This window comes from Falco cherrug, chromosome 11 (assembly GCF_023634085.1).
Source record: "Falco cherrug isolate bFalChe1 chromosome 11, bFalChe1.pri, whole genome shotgun sequence".
Taxonomy (NCBI): domain Eukaryota; kingdom Metazoa; phylum Chordata; class Aves; order Falconiformes; family Falconidae; genus Falco; species Falco cherrug.
The window spans coordinates 4724178-4741593 of NC_073707.1; the positions used below are offsets into that span (position 1 = coordinate 4724178).

Genomic DNA, 17416 nt, shown 5'->3' on the forward strand with positions numbered 1-17416 from the left:
GCTACATCTCCTCCGCCTGATGGCAGCTATCCCCCCCATCCTCCGAAGAATCTGCAGGCGGAACGGCGAGGTCGAAAGCGGCTCGTAACGTCTCAGGCCCGCGGCGCTAGCGAGGAGTGAGCGCCTGGCGCTCTGGCCGCTTCCCGCCTCCCCGCCAAGAACTACAGCTCCCGGCGGGCCGCGCAGGAGGCTGCGGCCGGGGCGCTGCCCCGCCCCCGGGCACATCACCTGCAGAGGTGATTGGCTGTGGCGCGCCGCCAGGGCTGCCTTCTGATTGGTGGCGGCGGCTGAGGAGGTTTCCGGAAGGGGGCGGTGGGAGGAGAAGCAATATGGCGGCGGAGAGCGGAGAGGGACCACAGGAGATGATGGAGGGTGAGAGCCCGGTGGGGGCCGGCACGGCCGCGGCCGCTGAGGGGGTCGGGACGGCTCGCCTCTTGGGCAATGCTACTCTGCGGGGTGGCTGCCAGCTGCGCGCAGTAGGGCTTGTGGGCCTTCCGCGGCCAGGCGGCCCCCAGATGCCCACCCCGAGGACGTCTGCCCGGGGAGCCGGGGCCTGGCTGCCGCCGGGCCGGGCCGCGCCGCCCGAGCCCTGGGGCGACGTGCGCGTTACCTGGGGTGTGGCGTGGTGCTTGCCCCCTCCCCGGGGGCTCCACGCGCGAGAGGTGGAAGAAGGGGGTTTCTGAACATGGTTGTGATGTAAAGCCAAAGGCACTGAGAAAGAAGCCCCCAGCATGGCGGTGCTTTTTCTCAGTCGCCCCGTGAAACGAAAGCAAATACTGGGGGGGGGGGGGTGAGGAGGAGTGAGGCGCTTCAGGTCCCCAGGGTCAGGGTGGCAATCATGGCAATCATAGTTGTGGCTGGGTAAATAGTGAAGGGATCTTGCAGGTTGTGCTGGGAGACTGTTGCTTTTATCTGCAGGGATTTTTTTCTTTTTTATGCCTTCACTTCTTTGTGTCGTTGGTACTATTCTGCATTATACTGATATTTTTTTTTTCTAAAAGCTTTTAAAATGTAATAGTTCTAATTCCATCTCCGTAGTCTTTGGAATTGCACTTCATTGATCTAAGAAATTTCCTTTTTCCTCCAGTCTTCTTCCCAGATTGTTGGTTTTAGGAAGATGTGAGGGGAGGAAAAAGTGCATCCAAAATCAAAGTAGAAACAAGGGGTAAGAGGCCTTTTATTTAAGACTAAACCTTTCATTTAGCTAATTTAGGATTTCTACTAACTGCATAGTGGTTTATGTGAATCCTGGTTATTATATCTACTTGCTGCTTCTTCCCCCTACCTCATTGCTGAAAATCACCTAATTCTGCTATTATGTATCTTACACAGTTGATAAGCGGATTGAATCGGAGGAGTCGGGAGACGAAGAAGGGAAGAAGCAAGCAGTTCGCTTAGTAACGGACCTCAGTCAGCAGAGCCTGAGAGATGAGCAGAACGGCGAGAACTCCGCAGGTAGCTTGCCAACCTAAATGTTTGCATTGGGAAGTGTTGTCTTACTGGTGTGTACAGTAATGTATATGTATCAGCCCTTTGTGTTTCTTGTGGCTACGTGGTAGTTGTATCAATATTAGTTAACAATGTGAATCTGCCCTAGAGTAATCTTCTTTAAAAATGAATAAATGGTAGTGTTGTTATTGCTAAAATAAAGCTGCCGCCTTTTTATGGAACCACTGATATTAGACCTTTAGGCTTTTTCTTATTTATTTATCCATCTACATTTCTCTTTGAAATATTTAATGCAGAGTATCTTTATTCATACTTTTTCAGCAGAAACATAGTAACTTTCTGTGGCAAGGTGCTGGAAATGTTCATTAGAAATAAACAAAAGCAGCTTTTCATCATTCTGCTTTAGCATATGTAGTTTTTCAGCTAAAGGGTTGGCAGATTCCTGTGGAAGGCGAAGACAACTATTTCTAGATAGACTGAAAAAAGCTCTCAATTTTATTTTTTTAATTTTAAAATTCTTAGATGCGTCAAAATTGTATCTGTCTGAATCCTCTTGACTTTAAACTTTTGCTACTCTTTTTACTATTTGTATTAGAACATTGAGTAGAAGGGCTGACAGATTCTTTTAAGCCTGTGCATGTTTGGAAGGGTTTGCTTTTCAGTAGCTTGTATAGAATTTGTCAGAGCAAATCCATTTCTGAAGACCCAGTATGGCAGTATGATCTGGGCTTTTGTTGCCAGCTAACAACCTGAGATATAACAGCATCCTTCTGATAGAGATGTTCATGTGATGATTATTCGTCTGAAATGGAAGTGAAATACTGCAGCAAACTTTCTGCAGCAAATTTTAATCCTTTTTGACTGTGCATCTGCTGCAGATCCCTCCTAATCTTAGCCTGGCCCTTCAGAATTTGCAAAAGTGTCTTCCAAACTAGTAAATTAGAAGAATTTAAAATCTCATCTCTTAACTAAATGAACTCTATCTAGGTCTAGTTCATTGTTGATTGCAAAAAACCCCTATAAATTAATTTAAAAAAAAATATGCTGTGGTGATGTCTGTAGAAGTATAAGAGAACACCTCGTAAACTACATCCTGAGCACTCTATGATTAATATAACCATGCAGGTCAGTCAGTCACAGTTTTCCTATGCATATGTGTAACATTAAATGTTCATTCAACTTATGTAATTTAGTTATGTGTTTAAGGTTATATTTTGTATGTTGTTCCCCTGGGAATTATAATATTAGAGAAAATGCCTTCACTGGAATAAAGGTACATCAATTGAAGCAAGAAATACATATTCAGATTTGGTTGATGGATTACACTGGATAATGTAATGACTGTATTGCTACTTCTTCCGTCCTGTTAGGATTCAGGAAACTCCTACTAGGGCAGAAACCAAGCGGAGGAGTGATTTTTGGAACGTTTGAGTTTCCACAGCCAGCTTTGAGTTTCTCAGCTGAAAGGAAAATGGAGTTTTCCACATTCTTCATAGGAGATCATAAATAGAAAAAGCTCAAGCAGTTGAAATTTCAAATTCATCATTTAGCTAATTCTCTGAGGAATAGCGCCTCTGTTTAGAAAGCTTATAACTTAGCTATTTATAATATTTTTCATGCAAATGCAGTTAAAAAGTGTCGTTAGGCTTTTAGTTGCTTTAAATGCTTGTGGTACTGTGAACTTATGTAACGCAGTAACTACTGTTTCATATTGTGGAATTTGTGGTTCCTGAATGTTGTATTTTTTCCCTACATCTGCGAAGCTGTGTAGCTTGCAGGCATGGGTTACACAGAAATTCACTTAAGTAACTTCGCTGCCAGAGTAGTGTTTTTTTCCCCTTGAGAAACCTGCTGCTCTAAAAATTGTGGACTGAAGTGCTGTTTGCATACTTAATGTATGCAAGTAAAATTGCAGTTCTGTTTGTAAAGTGATTGTAGAAGGGTCAGGTAACGGTGTTTATGTACACTTGGTTAAAAAATAAAATGTTGGTTGACAATAGGACTGTAAATTTTCTAGAACTATTTTAGTTTCTCTTCTTTGAGAGAAAATGTACTTTAATGTTCTTGTACCAATACTTACCAGTGTTGTTGGTATACACCTCACTCAGGCTGCTATATGGACAGTGTTTTATACACAGTTACATAAACTTCATGAGAGTTGGCCTTATTACATAAATGCTAGTGCCTCTGTACAGTTTTAAATTGCTTCTGTTTCAGTGAATTCCATATACATATCCTACGTGATTTGGTTTTGCACCTTCAGACTTGAGCACTTCTTTCCCATGCTGACTCTACCAGGACTGGTCACTCGAAGCCGTATTGCAAAGATATGAGGGGTTACCCTTTGACAGATCCCAAAACAGAGTACTTAACACATTGCCAAAACCAAATGTGTATGAATGGTCTGTAATGGGTGCTGTGATTAAATGCATCATTTTATAGAGAAACCTGCTAGCCAAACAAAGTTGAAGAATTTTTTGTTGAAGAGTGTTTTCTTTACTGAGTGCATGACTGGCTTTACTTGTTGCTGGACAACTTTAAAGTCTCAAAAGGAGAAGTTCCTTCACTATAAGCACTAAGTTACTGCAAGTACAGCTTGGGGGTTTGGAGGTTTTATGCGATATCTCAAATAACTGTTGTTCCAAACCTGGGCTGTGTTCCTGTCGGCTGTAAATTCAGCTAGGGTGCTTGTTTGGCTTGGAGCGCTTTGTACTGGCAGCCTTTGCACCCTAGAAATAGGTCCAAGGAGGTACAGCCTCGGTAGCAGCAGAGTAGGGTATTCTTCTCCCCTACTGAAGTGCATAGCTTCTTATCTGGAAGAAAAATAAGACAATTCAAGCATTGCCCACTGCTAAAATGCTGACAGGCATATGTATGCGTGTTCCGGTGGCATTTCTGTACCGCCATTCAGTGTCACCAAGCCTACCAGCTCATTTTGCATCCCCAAAATGTAATTTATGCTCCCTGCTACTTTATGCTATAAAAAAATATTAAAAGATGAGGGACAGAGGATTACTTCTCAGTCTTGACTTCCGTAAGTCAGTTCAGTTAGTGCTCTTTCCTGTTTGAATGCCCAGGCAAGAGCAGTAGCCCAAATACAGCAAGGTAAATGGTGGTGTGTGGAGTTTTTGAAACCTTGGAGTTTGGCAATATGAAAAATGGTAATGCTTGTGTTGTTCATCCTGGCAATACTACTTACAATGCCAAGCATGAGTAGGAGAAATACTCGTTAAGTATAGGGGGCATTTGGCATTTACAAGGATGTTGTAACCGTGCTGGGCTATAAAAATAGCTATTACTTCTCAGTTAATGGAATGAGCTTGCATACAGTAATGCAGGAGTTAATGCAAAGCCTTTGGGACTTGACTGTAATTAAAGTTCCTTGGTTTTTTGGTAGTACAGAAGCTACACAGATGAAGTAGAAAGGGTTTGCATGTTGTATGTCTTTTTGCAAAGTCAAATTAGACTTTCTTTTGAAATTGATGCAACCAGCCCACAGTCTTCAACAAATGGGAGTTGGGTTTGAATTATTCAGCATGAATTTATCCAGTAAACTTCACTCCCTCTTGTGCTGTGATAGAAGCACAGCAAATGTTGGGCAGTCTTCCAGAGCCATGAAGGCATTTCCCAGGAAAATGTACGCAGTGTGATAAACAACATTTTCTAGCATATTAGTGAGTTCATTCAAACAAAAGAAGGGAGGTCCACGCAAAAAGGTACACGACTGACATAAACTGGCAGAATTTATGGAAGAAATGCCGAAGGGTGGGGTTACTGAGATTGCTTGGCCATTCCTGGCACTATTTCTAGACAGTTTAGATTCCTTCTTGGTAGTGTTGTATTAGGTTCAGAGGAGCACAGACACTCTGAATGGTGCATCTTTGGAGGGAAGATGGCCCTAAGTCTTAAAAAAAAAAAAAAGGAATCCTGCCCAGATCAGTCCTAAGCTAGTGTTACTCAGCAGCCACAGAGGCAGGCTGGGGAAGATGCTGTTCTTTCCATCTTTTGCATCTAAACGTGAAATTCTGTCATTAAAAAAACTTTTTTTCACAACTGCCTGTCACAATGAAAGCCAAATAGGTGAGGTATATTTTTAATGCAGTCGAATATCTGTGTATCTCATGTGCTGCTGCTTCCAAGCAGCATTTGCCCTCTTTGTAGCAAAAGTTTATAATGTATTTGCTTCTCCTGCAGGGGAAGCAGAGACACCAGTGGACATGGAGACAATTAGCCTGGACCCAGAAGCCGAGGTAAAGGCAGATTTTTGTCATTACGGGCTTTATACAGCAGGAAGAACAGGTAGGCAAAGGCAAGTATTGAGACCTGATTAAAAGACTGAATTCTTCTGAAGGTGCTGGCTACCATGGTTTTCCTCAGAATTGATTGAGAGCCTTTAGAAGTGTTTTATTCATGATCCGTAGCTGAAACATTGTTAGTAATTTAGAATTTTAAATTAAACGTGGAGGCACTGAAAGTAGGGCTATGCTGCAAGCATTATTGACACGCTACAAGCTTTTGTGAGAATATATTTAATGAACAGGTTGCTCCTGTTGGACCCATGATTTGTAATAGGCACAGCTACTTAACCAGCCTTGGTGGCGTCATCAGCCTGTTAGCTGGAGAGTTTTTGAGCTTGGGTGAAGTGCTGTCTTTCTCTTTGACCTGCAAAATTGGAACATCTGGGGCTAGACAGCACAGATGTGAAGTGTATCGGCTGATTGCCAGTGCAAAGTTAACGTTCACAGAACCACCAGATTATTTGAATTATCAGTGGTTCCTGTTCATCTGAGGCCTGGAACTGGAAATAGCAAGGTGTGTTCCAGGTAAGCCCGAGAAAAGTGAGTGAGAGAATTTTATGCAACACTTCATTTGAGCTTAGCAACAGAATTTGTCTTAGAAAATTCAGAATTTACTGCAAAAGATTTCTAATTTTGGCAAAACAATGCTCAGACTCAGGAAAGGGCTGTTGCCTTTTGGCACACACTGTATTTGCAGTTAGTTAACAAGCTTAGGCCACGTGCTTCACCTGTGGTGGTAAAATCATGTGCCAAACCCAATTTTCAGAAGCTCTTTGAAGGAAAGTTTTAATGAGCTACACATTTTGTAAGAGTAATTTTCCTTAGAACACAGTACCAGGTTGGTCTTTGAAGAGTGTTTTGAAACAATTGCCGAGTCCCTCCATTTGTCTTTCAGGATGTTGACTTGAATCATTTCCGAATTGGGAAGATTGAAGGATTTGAGGTGCTCAAGAAAGTGAAGGTAACAGTTCTAAGGAATAGAGAATGCCTCTTGGATGGAGATTTTGCATATCTAACCTGTAAGAGGAAAGATACATGAGTCCCTTTTTGGCTGAGATACAAATGAGTTCACTTCATGTTTAATGGAAGCAGGTAGTGTTTACACATTTGTCAAGTAGTAATAAATCCTGGGGTTTTGCAAGCTGGTTTTGGAAATGGATGAGTGACAACTCATCAGGGCTCATTCTAAGAGATACATTCTGACTTGTGCAGCAGGCTTAATGTAGAATAACGTAAGTCGGAAAGGACCTCTGGAGGTCTCTAGTAAACTCCTGCTCAAAGCAGGTCCAGCTAAAGCATGTTGCTTTGGACCTTCTCCAGTCAAGCTCTTGAGTATTTCCAAGAATTACATAGCTTCTTTGAGTTGCTGTCTGACCATGTTTGTGGTAAAAAGATTTCCTTACGTAGAGTTGAAATAAAAGATTCTATTAAAAAAAATACCCCAATCCACAAACAAACAAAACCCCATAAAACTCACTGGTGGGGGGGGAAAGCCCAACATTATTGTCAGTATGCCAGAAGGCATTGCATGCTCTCATTCGTATCTATTTTCCTGTTTGTTTTCAAACTTTTCCCCAACCGTTAGACTCTATGCCTCCGTCAGAATTTGATTAAGTGCATTGAGAACCTGGAGCAATTGCACACCTTGCGGGAACTAGATCTCTATGACAATCAAATTCGGAAGATCGAGAACTTGGAGTCCCTGGTGGAACTTGAGTGAGTCCAGGGGAATCACCAGGCTTAGGTTGAGGGTGGTTTACCACTCACTGAGTTTATCACACTGTACTTATTACTGTATTTATCACCTAGGCCTTTCTTATGATTCGTTTGGGTGCTCTGTGAGAGGGTAGTGTCAGTTCTCCATTGATATTTAACCTGTGCAGTAAACTAGTTTCATTATCCCAAAGCTCACCAGGGGCAGTCAGCTGGAAATGGTACATGTGCTGTATAAGGCAGCGAGAATGATAGCTGCAGATTCTGTGCAGGTGTGGAAGCGCTCAGGCACCCCTTGCTCTTGGCAGTGAGAGCTCCGTATAAGAGATTTTTATTCCTGCAAAAAATGCCAAGAGATTTCAGGTGACATTAGGACTTTTTTTGGAGGGTGTTAGGAAAGGAGTAGTGCTCTTCCCAGTTTCTGGCACTTGTCTGATCACTCTGGAGGTATGTTACAGAACTCTTCCCGCTGGGGCCAGGAGGACTGACCTGCTTCCCACAGTCGTCCTTATGGGAGGCCTTGACATTGTCCTGTCAGAGGTAGATCTTGTAGGCTTGTATCTTTCCCAAAGAACATGCAATATTGAAGATTGGCTTCCTCTCACAGTGGCAGTTCTATGACTGGGCAAAATGATGGCTATCTTCTGCCTGTGATAGTTGTTATTTTTTTACTGCCTCGCTCCCCTGGCCCAGACACACTATAAAGGTATTTTGGAAGTTATATTTGTTGTAATTTCTGATCAAAAAAACCCCACTTGTGACTAGCTTCAAGGCCTAGCAAAGTGCTTGATCTGCAGATAGTGAAGTCCACTAATTTACAAGTGCCTGTTCCAGAATCATCCGTGCCTGATGGACTGAAGAGACCTTTGTTTTGCTTTACCTCAGGATCCTGGACATCTCCTTTAATGTTCTGCGACACATTGAGGGACTAGATCGGCTTACTCAACTTAAAAAACTATTCCTTGTCAACAACAAAATCAGCAAAATTGAGAATCTGAGCAACTTGCAGATGCTACAGATGTTAGAGTTGGGATCCAATCGAATTCGGGTAGGTTTGATGTACAGAATGTTAGCTGGAGAATTTTAAGCTCTTTGGCTTGTGATTAGCCTTCTCTGACAGTGCACTTTGTTGACATTTACCTTCAATGTTATTCTAAAAAGAACTGTTCCAGTTATTTAATGTGTAATTGCTTATTGCTGTGCATGCTGGATCCTTTAATTAATGTATGCATGTGGTGCCTGGCTACTGAATTGCTATTTATGCATTTCTCTCTTTAATGAACTCATGCATCCCCTGTGTGCTGCCTTTTGCAGATGACTCTTTGCTCCTGCTAGAGAGCCAAGCCTATCAAATCCAGCAATTACTGTTTTCTCTTACCTTCCTAGAGGCTGGCATTGTGTTGATAGAATTAAGTTTGCATTCAGCAGGTTTTAGTTTGATTTGTATGTGTAATGGATAGCCTGCTACAACAATCAGTCTCACTCAGAAAAAATTTTTTCTTGAGGCTGTGCTCTGAAATGCCTCAAAAACCTGGTAGTGTACTGCAGATTACTTTTTCTTTATTGTGCAGTTTGTGACTTTTTCTATTTAGGTGATAAATCTGCCACTTAAAGGGAAGCAATTCTGAGTAGCGCCTCCTACCGTTAAAGTACGCTTTTCTGCGTTTTGCCCAGTTTAAGAGAACTGGTGAAACAGATGACACAAAAGACCTGCAGCATAAAAAGTAAACTACTGATTTTTTTAGAAGCTTTTTAAATTATGTGTACTTTAGAAAATACTTGTAATGGGTGAGTGCATTTCAATCTAAAAATTGTCGAAGCTGTCACTCCCCATTTACAGTCTCTGAAAAATTACTTGTTATGCTGAAAGAGCAAATTAGAAAAATAGCTGTCTGTATTTCAAGCCTTGTGGAAGCACACTGCTTTTTCTAGAAAAGAAGGAAACTTCAGTTATTGTAAACCTTTTAAGGCAGAAATGTGTGCTGCTTTTATGAACTGGAAAAACTTTATTTTGCTCCTAAAGCTAAACTAGACTGAATTTTTTTTCCATCCAGAGGATTTTTTACTTTGGAAACAAAATTACATAGGAGGAATAAATCTAAAGTGTGAGAACGTCAGCCAGATCAGATGAGTGATTAGGAATCTTATGAGTTTGCATATGTCGGGGCAACAGGAGTTAGAGATGCACTTTGCTTTTTTCAGAAACATAACAGGCTAAGCACACTGATCCTTACCTTTCAAAAGCTGGGTGAAGCAAAACTACTGTATTCCATATCTAAGCATCGTTACCTTCTGGGGAAAAAAAAAAAAAAAAGCAGCTAGATTTCCGAGTTGGTGCATACTGGTGGTACGTTGCCACCAATGTTGTCAAGCCAAAGAATATATTTTAAACAGTTGGGTTAGATTTACTTTATGTATGTTTTCTTGTTGAGCCTGAGCATGTTAACAAAACAAAATAACCAAAAATCCTGAAGTTATCAGTGTATGGGTAACACAAGCTTTTTAAATTATTTTTAGCATTTTTTCTGTTTATTTGTTAATTCTGTTCTGGCTTCTTCAAACAGCACTGCTCTAAGCTTCTAATTGCTTTATTTGAGTGAGTAACCTGTGCCTAGGCTAGGCATGAAGAAATACATCTCATGTTATTTGGGGGCATCTAGACTCTTTTAGTAGTTCTCTGTTGGTAGGGTGACCTGGCCATGTGCTTTACAGGTGGGCATATCCTTAATTCTTTAGGGTAGAAGCCTATGGGCAGCGTTCTTGGCCCTGAGATGCCTGATACACTCCACTCATATGTATTAAAGCTTCTGCAGTAATGCTGTCTTAGTCATTTTGTTGCAGACTCTAACCTTTCAGAGTGCACTTGCCCTGAAGTCCATCATGACTTACTAAGCATTTATAGTTCTGTTCCTCTCATCTGAATAATGGGGAAGCAGAACTTCATGCTTGAGCTGATACATTTCATGCTTTTTTTTCCAAAGTTGGACTGAGGTTACTATAAGGCAAGCACTTTTTTATTTGTTCCTTAGGTTTTTTCCCCCTCATGTCCATCTGTTTGATACTCTTAACTTAAATGTGGCTTTTTTTATAGCTTTAAGCAGTCTTTTTTTTTTTTTTTTTCTTTTTTTTTTTTCCCCTGACTGTTTCTTCTCAGTATCCTCAGAGTCACAAGTATTTCCTCCTCAGGGCTGGGAGAGCTACCAATGAGCAGCAAATCTATCATTTTCTTGCAAGGTCAAAACAGGGGTAAGTCCACAGGCTGGAAGGAGGGTGAATCCAGATCTGATAAACACCTTATGCTGAATCTATTGGCAATTGTGGGATAGAGTAATGTGTGTGTTTTGTGTCCATCTTCCTTGTCCTTCCTTTATACGTGCACAGGTAAACGTGTGTGCACACACACTGAGTAATGTCATCAGTGCTAGGACTCCGTGGCCTGTCTCACCAGTACTATTAGTCTCTGAAACTCTGCCAGGCAAGAAGGGTGTGGAAAAGCAGAGGTGTCACAAGCTCTGTGTGTATTAAGATGCACAGTTATGTGTGTATCTATATCCATATTACTGCTCTTCTGTGAGCTGAAGTCTATTTTTAAAATTCTTTTAACAGCACTTTTTTTTTTTTAATTAAGAGGCTTTCCCCTGAAAAAAAAATGGTTTTCTTTCCTTCTGAAAAGCCCAATACTCTTTCCCCCTTTTGTTCTCCTTTCTGGTGTCCCTTCTCCTCATGCCTCACAGAGATCCTAATTTTCTCCCACTGAAGGGTGACCTTAGGACTTAAACTGGTATAGTGTAGTATATGTTCTGCCAGTAGGATGTAAATTTAAGATAGTAGCATGTATATTTGAAACATGTATATCACTTAAATTGGTGTGTGTATGTTCTGACAGTAGCATGAATGTGTAGCTGGTAGTTAAATATACTATCACATACACCCATGAGACAGTTAGCCGTGCTTATGATAGAAGCTGTTGTGCAGAGAATCTGAAGACCTTGCCTCTGACTGTATTATGCAGTCACTGATGGTCAGGACTAAATTTGCAAATTGTATTTTCTTCTCCCAGGCTTTCTTTCCGTTCACTAGTGACAGATTGCTCTTGCTTCACAAAAGGGTATTTCCTGCCCCTCGTGGCCCAGGGAACGTTACTTGCGGTGCTTTTTGAGCCTTTTCATTCTCTGCTTTTGCTGCCCAGACAGTGGAGGCAACAGCTGGGACAAAGCAGTATGACCCTTGCTGAAAATCAGTGAATAGTAGTGCCACAAGCCAGCTGTCACACGGACTGAGGTTCACTGTCACTGCGCAAAGTCCTGCACTTTCTCTGCTCTAGGGTCATGAGGGAGGCCCTGCCTTGTGTGCGCTTTGTGCTGTGGAACTGGCAGGCTTTTGTTTCTCAGGAGTGCAGCTCCCTGGGCCAAGGCTATGAAATGCCAACCACATGTACAGGCTGGAGTTCCAAATCACAGTAATAACACTGTCTCCTTTGGTCTTTTTCCAGGCAATTGAAAACATAGATGCCTTGGCTAATCTTGACAGTCTGTTCCTTGGAAAGAATAAAATCACCAAGCTCCAGAACTTGGATGCGCTGACAAACTTGACTGTGCTCAGTATACAGGTATTGATTCTACTTGTACTGTAACATTTTGAACAGCCTTGGTTACATGAACAGTCTTGTAATTTATGATAAGCTTTTCTGAATCAGCAGGTCTGGTGTTTGAGTTGAACTCTTGTACTGGAAGAAAGTGTAATAACTTTGTGTTACTTTTCTCATCCTTTCATATTAAATGAGACTGACAGTGATAAAATGATAATACAAATGTTTGATTTTTATGGAAGAACAGGAAAAGAATGTTATCTCCCATTTCCTTCGTCAAATACTGTTTGCTAATATATTGCAATAACACCAAATGAATTATGCCAGGGAAGTCATAATGGCAGTGGGCTCAACGTCACTGCCTTCTTCCTGAGGAGGGAAGAACTGTAAACAAGCCTGTGCTAAATGAAATCTGTCCTTAATGACCTTATGGAAACGTTCTGCCTTTTTGAAAGGTGAAGTAAAACATACTCAACTCATTCCTTTCGTTGAGTCTTCTCATCCCTGTGACAGTGCTAGTATGTCGTAGTACCTCTTGCAGCCGTTGGCTGGAAGGGTGAACTTGCTATGTGTTGTAGTATCTCTATGCATCATTATGCTACAGGACATAAAGAATTACATACATCAGAGTGTATTGGGATTGAAGTGTTATAACTTCCCTTTTGAACATACCGTTAAAAAGACCTACAAAATGAATGCTATTAATGTGTGGGCCTGTTGTTTCTGAAGACACCAAACGTAAAACTTTCAGGCTACAACTTTTGATGGGAAGGTCAGTCCATTCCTTCTAAACTTAGTTTTAGGCTCTCGTGGAACTTCCTTGTGCATCAGTGGTACAGAGATTAAATGAGCTGAGCTTGTGAGATCAATGGAGACCCAAGCAGACTGGTTCCTCTTCCCATCCATACTTCAGAGAAATGCTTTTTTTCCACTGACTCACTTGTGTTTTGGCTTGTTTAGTGTGGACTTAAATTGCTCTTACACTTTCAGAATAACCGTCTGACCAAGATTGAGGGGCTGCAGAGCTTGGTGAATTTGCGTGAGTTGTACCTTAGCCACAATGGCATCGAAGTCATCGAGGGACTGGAGAACAATGTGAGCAGGCTTTTGCAAACTGTGTGACAGAACTGTGGCAGTAAACTGCTCCTGTTAGCGGCTGTGCTTTTCTGGAAGTTTTTGTTCTTTAGCTTCCCCAGCTACATATGAGGTCCTGAATCTCTTGAAAAGACCACAAAGATTTTAAGTGTTTCTTAGGCTAAAGTATCTTGCATGAGTGAAGCTTCTCCAGATCTTCTGGAGCAGAACTGTTCATGACCTGGGAAAGGGGAAGCACAAGATGTGGTTAATACAGCATCCTTGGGTGATCAGCAATGGAAAGACTGATGGCGGCAGCTGGCTGCCTCTGCTGCAGCCTTTTGGGCAGCAGTTTGTAGATAATCGTGAGTTCTTTTCAATAGGACAACTGGACGTGGGAGAATAAGAGAAACAAGCTGTGTCATGTGGCTTGCCTGTGTCAGTATGCATTTCTAGATTACTGGTTAGGATTGATTTCACAGAAGCTTGTAGTGTTTTCACTCTCACCCAGCAGTAGATGGCATTGTTAGAGAGCAGAGACAATCTGGAACTTAGTTGGCTGTGTGCAAGGCAGAAAAAAACCCCCTTTCTCTAAAATTGTTGAGTTTCCTGCTGCAAAAAGTTTCTTCCAACTCTGCTGCTAAAGAAGATGCTTGTGATCTGATTTCTAATGGATTTCTCTTCTTAATGTACTGTGAGCAAAGCTGCTGTTCAGGACTCCTTGGCTGGCAGTTGCCATCTGGCCAGTAACTGCTTTCACTTTCGTCACATGGCTGCTGGGAGATCAGTAACCCAGCTTAATTTAAAAGTCTTCCTTGCTATATTTAGACAGTGAGAGTTCTTGTGCTGCCTGTAAGCAGCTGGCAATAGTGTGTCTTTGCTTCTGACAGTTTCAAACTCTAGACCTGAAAAAAGTGGGACAGAGAAGATGAAAAGAAATCCGGTCTAATGTTTTTGTGTTTGCTTGTCTAGAACAAACTCACAATGCTGGATATTGCATCCAACAGAATCAAGAAGATTGAAAATATCGGTCATCTAACGGAGCTGCAGGAATTCTGGGTAAGTGCAGGATGGAGCTGTTCCCTGAGATGTCCGTACAATGGTGAAAGAAACCCTTCTGATGGGGAGCAGTGTGGGGGGCCGTGGGTGGGTGTACGTGTATGTCGTAGAGTATCTCTTCTACTGGTGACCAACTTGAAGATCTTGACAGCCTACATGGATAGAGTATATGATGGTTTCCCTTAAGGAAAGAGTTGAGCTTAAAAAATTCTTTGCAGGGCTTTGCTTGGAGGTAATGAGCCTGTCTCCGTCTAGGAAAGAGGCCCTGCCTTCGTGTGTGATGGCTATGAAACAGCCTGACTGTGTCCTATTTTTGCAGATCTCCTCTTTCTCTAAGTGAGCGTAACGATGTAACGGGGGAAGCTGATATTGTCTCCCCACTGCACAACACCTGCTCAGAGCAGAGTAAATACATTCACGTCATCATAAATACGAAGAAAATGAAACCATCAAAATGGTTTACTTCCATTCCTGTGAGGGAGATAACTGTTCAGGGTTGCTTGGGTTTCTTTCTGGCACCCTAAACAGTTAAGCCCTTTGTCATTCATAAGTCTTGTCAGGAAATAAGCAGAGACACCCCTCCTAAAACATCAGTACCCTGCCACGTTTGGGAGCTGTTTACAAATCTGCTCATTTGGGGGAAGAAGCAGCAGATGTTCTTGAGCTGGTGTGTGCTTTAGCTCTTGTAGAGTTTCTGCATGTCAAGGCTGAGAATAAGAGTTGTGCTGCTTCATGTCGGTCACTTGGAGTTCTGTTATTTGAACTCTGGGGCAGAGGCTGAGATAAAAGTAGTGAAAGGCAACGGCAAATGATGCTAAGCTAGAGCCTGTATTTGAGGCTGTTTGGACAATTTTCCTCATCTTGCAGTGTGACTTAGACAGCTAGTGCTGATCTGGCCGTGCCTGTTCCATAAGGGTGTCTTTAAATAGCAGGAGCAGAGAAGCCCATTTAACGTGACATCTTTTGGGGGGTAAGAATGAGACAGTGCAATGTGGCTGGCATGGGACCTTTTGTGATCCTTTGCAATTTCCTCCAGTCGTCCTCTTTACTGTTGCTCTGCTTATGGAAGGCGGCATTGCACAGCTGGTTTCGCTTGTTTTACAGAAAGTAAAGGGAAGATCCTAACCTCATTGGACTTAAATGTGCTACTGTTTTTGCAAACTAAAAGAGTCCTTTCTCAAGGCAGAGCATTGGCCAAGATCCATTAGCAGAACGCAGAAAATGCCCTCCTAGCTCTTTTTGCGCTGTGTTGAGAAAAAAAAAAAAAGTTATGTGCTTTTTGATGAGAGCAAGGCAGAATTTTCTTTGAGAAAAAGTGTTGCATCTACTAATCTATATTTTTTTCACTGACTGTGGAGATGAAGTCACATGACAAAGTCCTTTGACACCTTAAGGAAGCAGAATTTCAAATCCTGTATACCATGGAAATCTAACTTTCCCAGTACCACCTCCCCTGTGGAGGGACTGGGACTTCTTAGGGTCAAGTGACTTTGCTGAAGCAGTGTTGTGATGAGCTGTAGCAGAATGAAAAGGCTAGCAGGTGTTCTTCAGAATCTTAGTCCAGGGTCTTAACTACAAAGCAGTCTTCAGCTGGAACACTGGTCCCAATGATGAAGCAGTTTTCTTTGACTGAACTAGCTGGAAGGAGGCAGCAGGAAAAAATAGAGCCACTTACCTGCCACACAGCAAACAGGGTGCACAGTTTTCAGTTTACTGTGGGTGCCTGATGTGAGGAAGAACAGTTGTTGAGGCGGGGCAGAGAAAACCTGTTGTGGGAAGTGAAGATGGATTAGCAAGGCCTGGAGTGTGAGACGGGAAAGCACATTCTGAGGCTCCAGGGGGAGAAGGATCATATAGCCAGGGTTGTCTTGCATGCGCGTGAAGCATTGCTGCCCCTGGGTAGGAGTAATCCTCCTGAGCAGTATCGGCGTGGCTAGGTTCCTGCTAACCAGGCTTGGCTTGGAAGTATCTTGTTTGTGTGAGCGTGCCTGTATGTGCTCTGCAGATGAACGATAATCTTGTCGAGAGCTGGAGTGACCTGGATGAGCTGAAAGGAGCGAAAAACTTGGAAACCGTATATCTGGAACGCAACCCCTTGCAGAAGGATCCCCAGTACCGGCGCAAAATAATGCTGGCCCTCCCCACTGTCCGGCAGATCGATGCCACGTTTGTTCGATTCTGAACCTCCTGCTGCCCTCCCTCTCTCCCGCTCCTTGAAGAAATGTCCCAGCTGGGTTTTTTATCCACTTACCACTCCCCAGGTCTTCAGTACACTGACACTCGCAGGGCAAATAGTCAATAAAAAGCACTGAATACCAGATCTTGTGTACAATGCACTCATTGTTTTTGAAATGTTGTTGTTGTTATTATTATTAAATCTTAACACAAGAGACTTCCTTGTGCTTGCATCTGTTATTTATGGGCAAGGTTTTCCCAGAAAGTGTTAGCAACAGGCTGAAGCCACTTGGAGGCATTTGCTGACTTTTATTGACTCTCGGACACACCTTTAAGTTAGTAATGTCCTTGCAAACATTGCTGCTGAATCCAGGCTTAACAGTAGTCTGTTAAAATGTGAAAGGACAGTGACAGTGTTTCTGTGGGAAGAATCCAACAAAGATGCCCATCCAGGTTATCACGTGTAGGTCAGTGCTAAATACCTGCTTGTGCAACCCCTGGCAGGGGAAGGGGGGGGCGGCAGGAAGGTTAGCTTTTCCGTAGCAAGTGTTTAGTTGATTTTTTTTTAAACACAGCAACAGGCTCATTAGAGGAATGAGGACAAATACCTCGAGGTACGAAAGCAGTGTGGGGATGTATGTACCTGGGTAAGCTAATGGCCTTCACGGAGCCACTGGTGGTTGGGCTTCCGTGTGTAAATGTGGTGCTGCAGACCGAGGTGGGAGCTAGAAAAGGGGTTAAAAGGGGTAAGGTCTGAGGGGCTGTGGGCTCCAGCTGAAGAGGTGAGGGGTCTAGTTTATGCTTACAGTTCTCTATGGGTAGGTTGTAGCTTCCTTTGCCTCCTGATTTCCCAGGATTTGTCAGACTAAAGTACCTCCTTCCTGGGCTGAAGCTGAGGCCACTTCTGGAGCAGGGGAGTGCTGGCTGGATATGCCTGAGCTCCTCCGTGGTCATAATAATATCACTGCCCGAGGTGAAGCTGAAAGGCTCAGTGGATGTTCTGATTTTTATGTGAAAATGTTGGGCCTACTCTAGAGGGAGCCGTTGATTTAGGATGACT

The 17416-nt window shown here is 42.7% G+C and overlaps 1 protein-coding gene across 4 annotated transcripts; it reads left to right on the plus strand.

Annotated features, from left to right (window-relative positions):
* The first annotated feature begins 94 nt into the window (after positions 1–94).
* PPP1R7 (protein phosphatase 1 regulatory subunit 7) lies at positions 95–16573 on the plus strand. Of its 4 annotated transcripts, none has more exons than XM_055723267.1 (11): positions 95–236; positions 1088–1165; positions 1333–1455; positions 5644–5699; positions 6643–6708; positions 7333–7463; positions 8346–8508; positions 11953–12069; positions 13039–13143; positions 14095–14181; positions 16187–16573. In XM_055723267.1, exons 4-11 carry the CDS (start codon positions 5667–5669, stop codon positions 16361–16363), a joined length of 879 nt encoding a protein of 292 aa, XP_055579242.1. In that variant the 5' UTR covers positions 95–236; positions 1088–1165; positions 1333–1455; positions 5644–5666; the 3' UTR covers positions 16364–16573. The 4 variants fall into 4 exon arrangements, with proteins under 4 accessions (XP_055579242.1, XP_055579240.1, XP_055579241.1 ...); XM_055723266.1 differs by lacking the exon at positions 95–236 and adding an exon at positions 243–372; XM_055723265.1 differs by lacking the exon at positions 1088–1165 and having other exon boundaries at positions 124–372.
* The last annotated feature ends 843 nt before the right edge of the window (positions 16574–17416 follow it).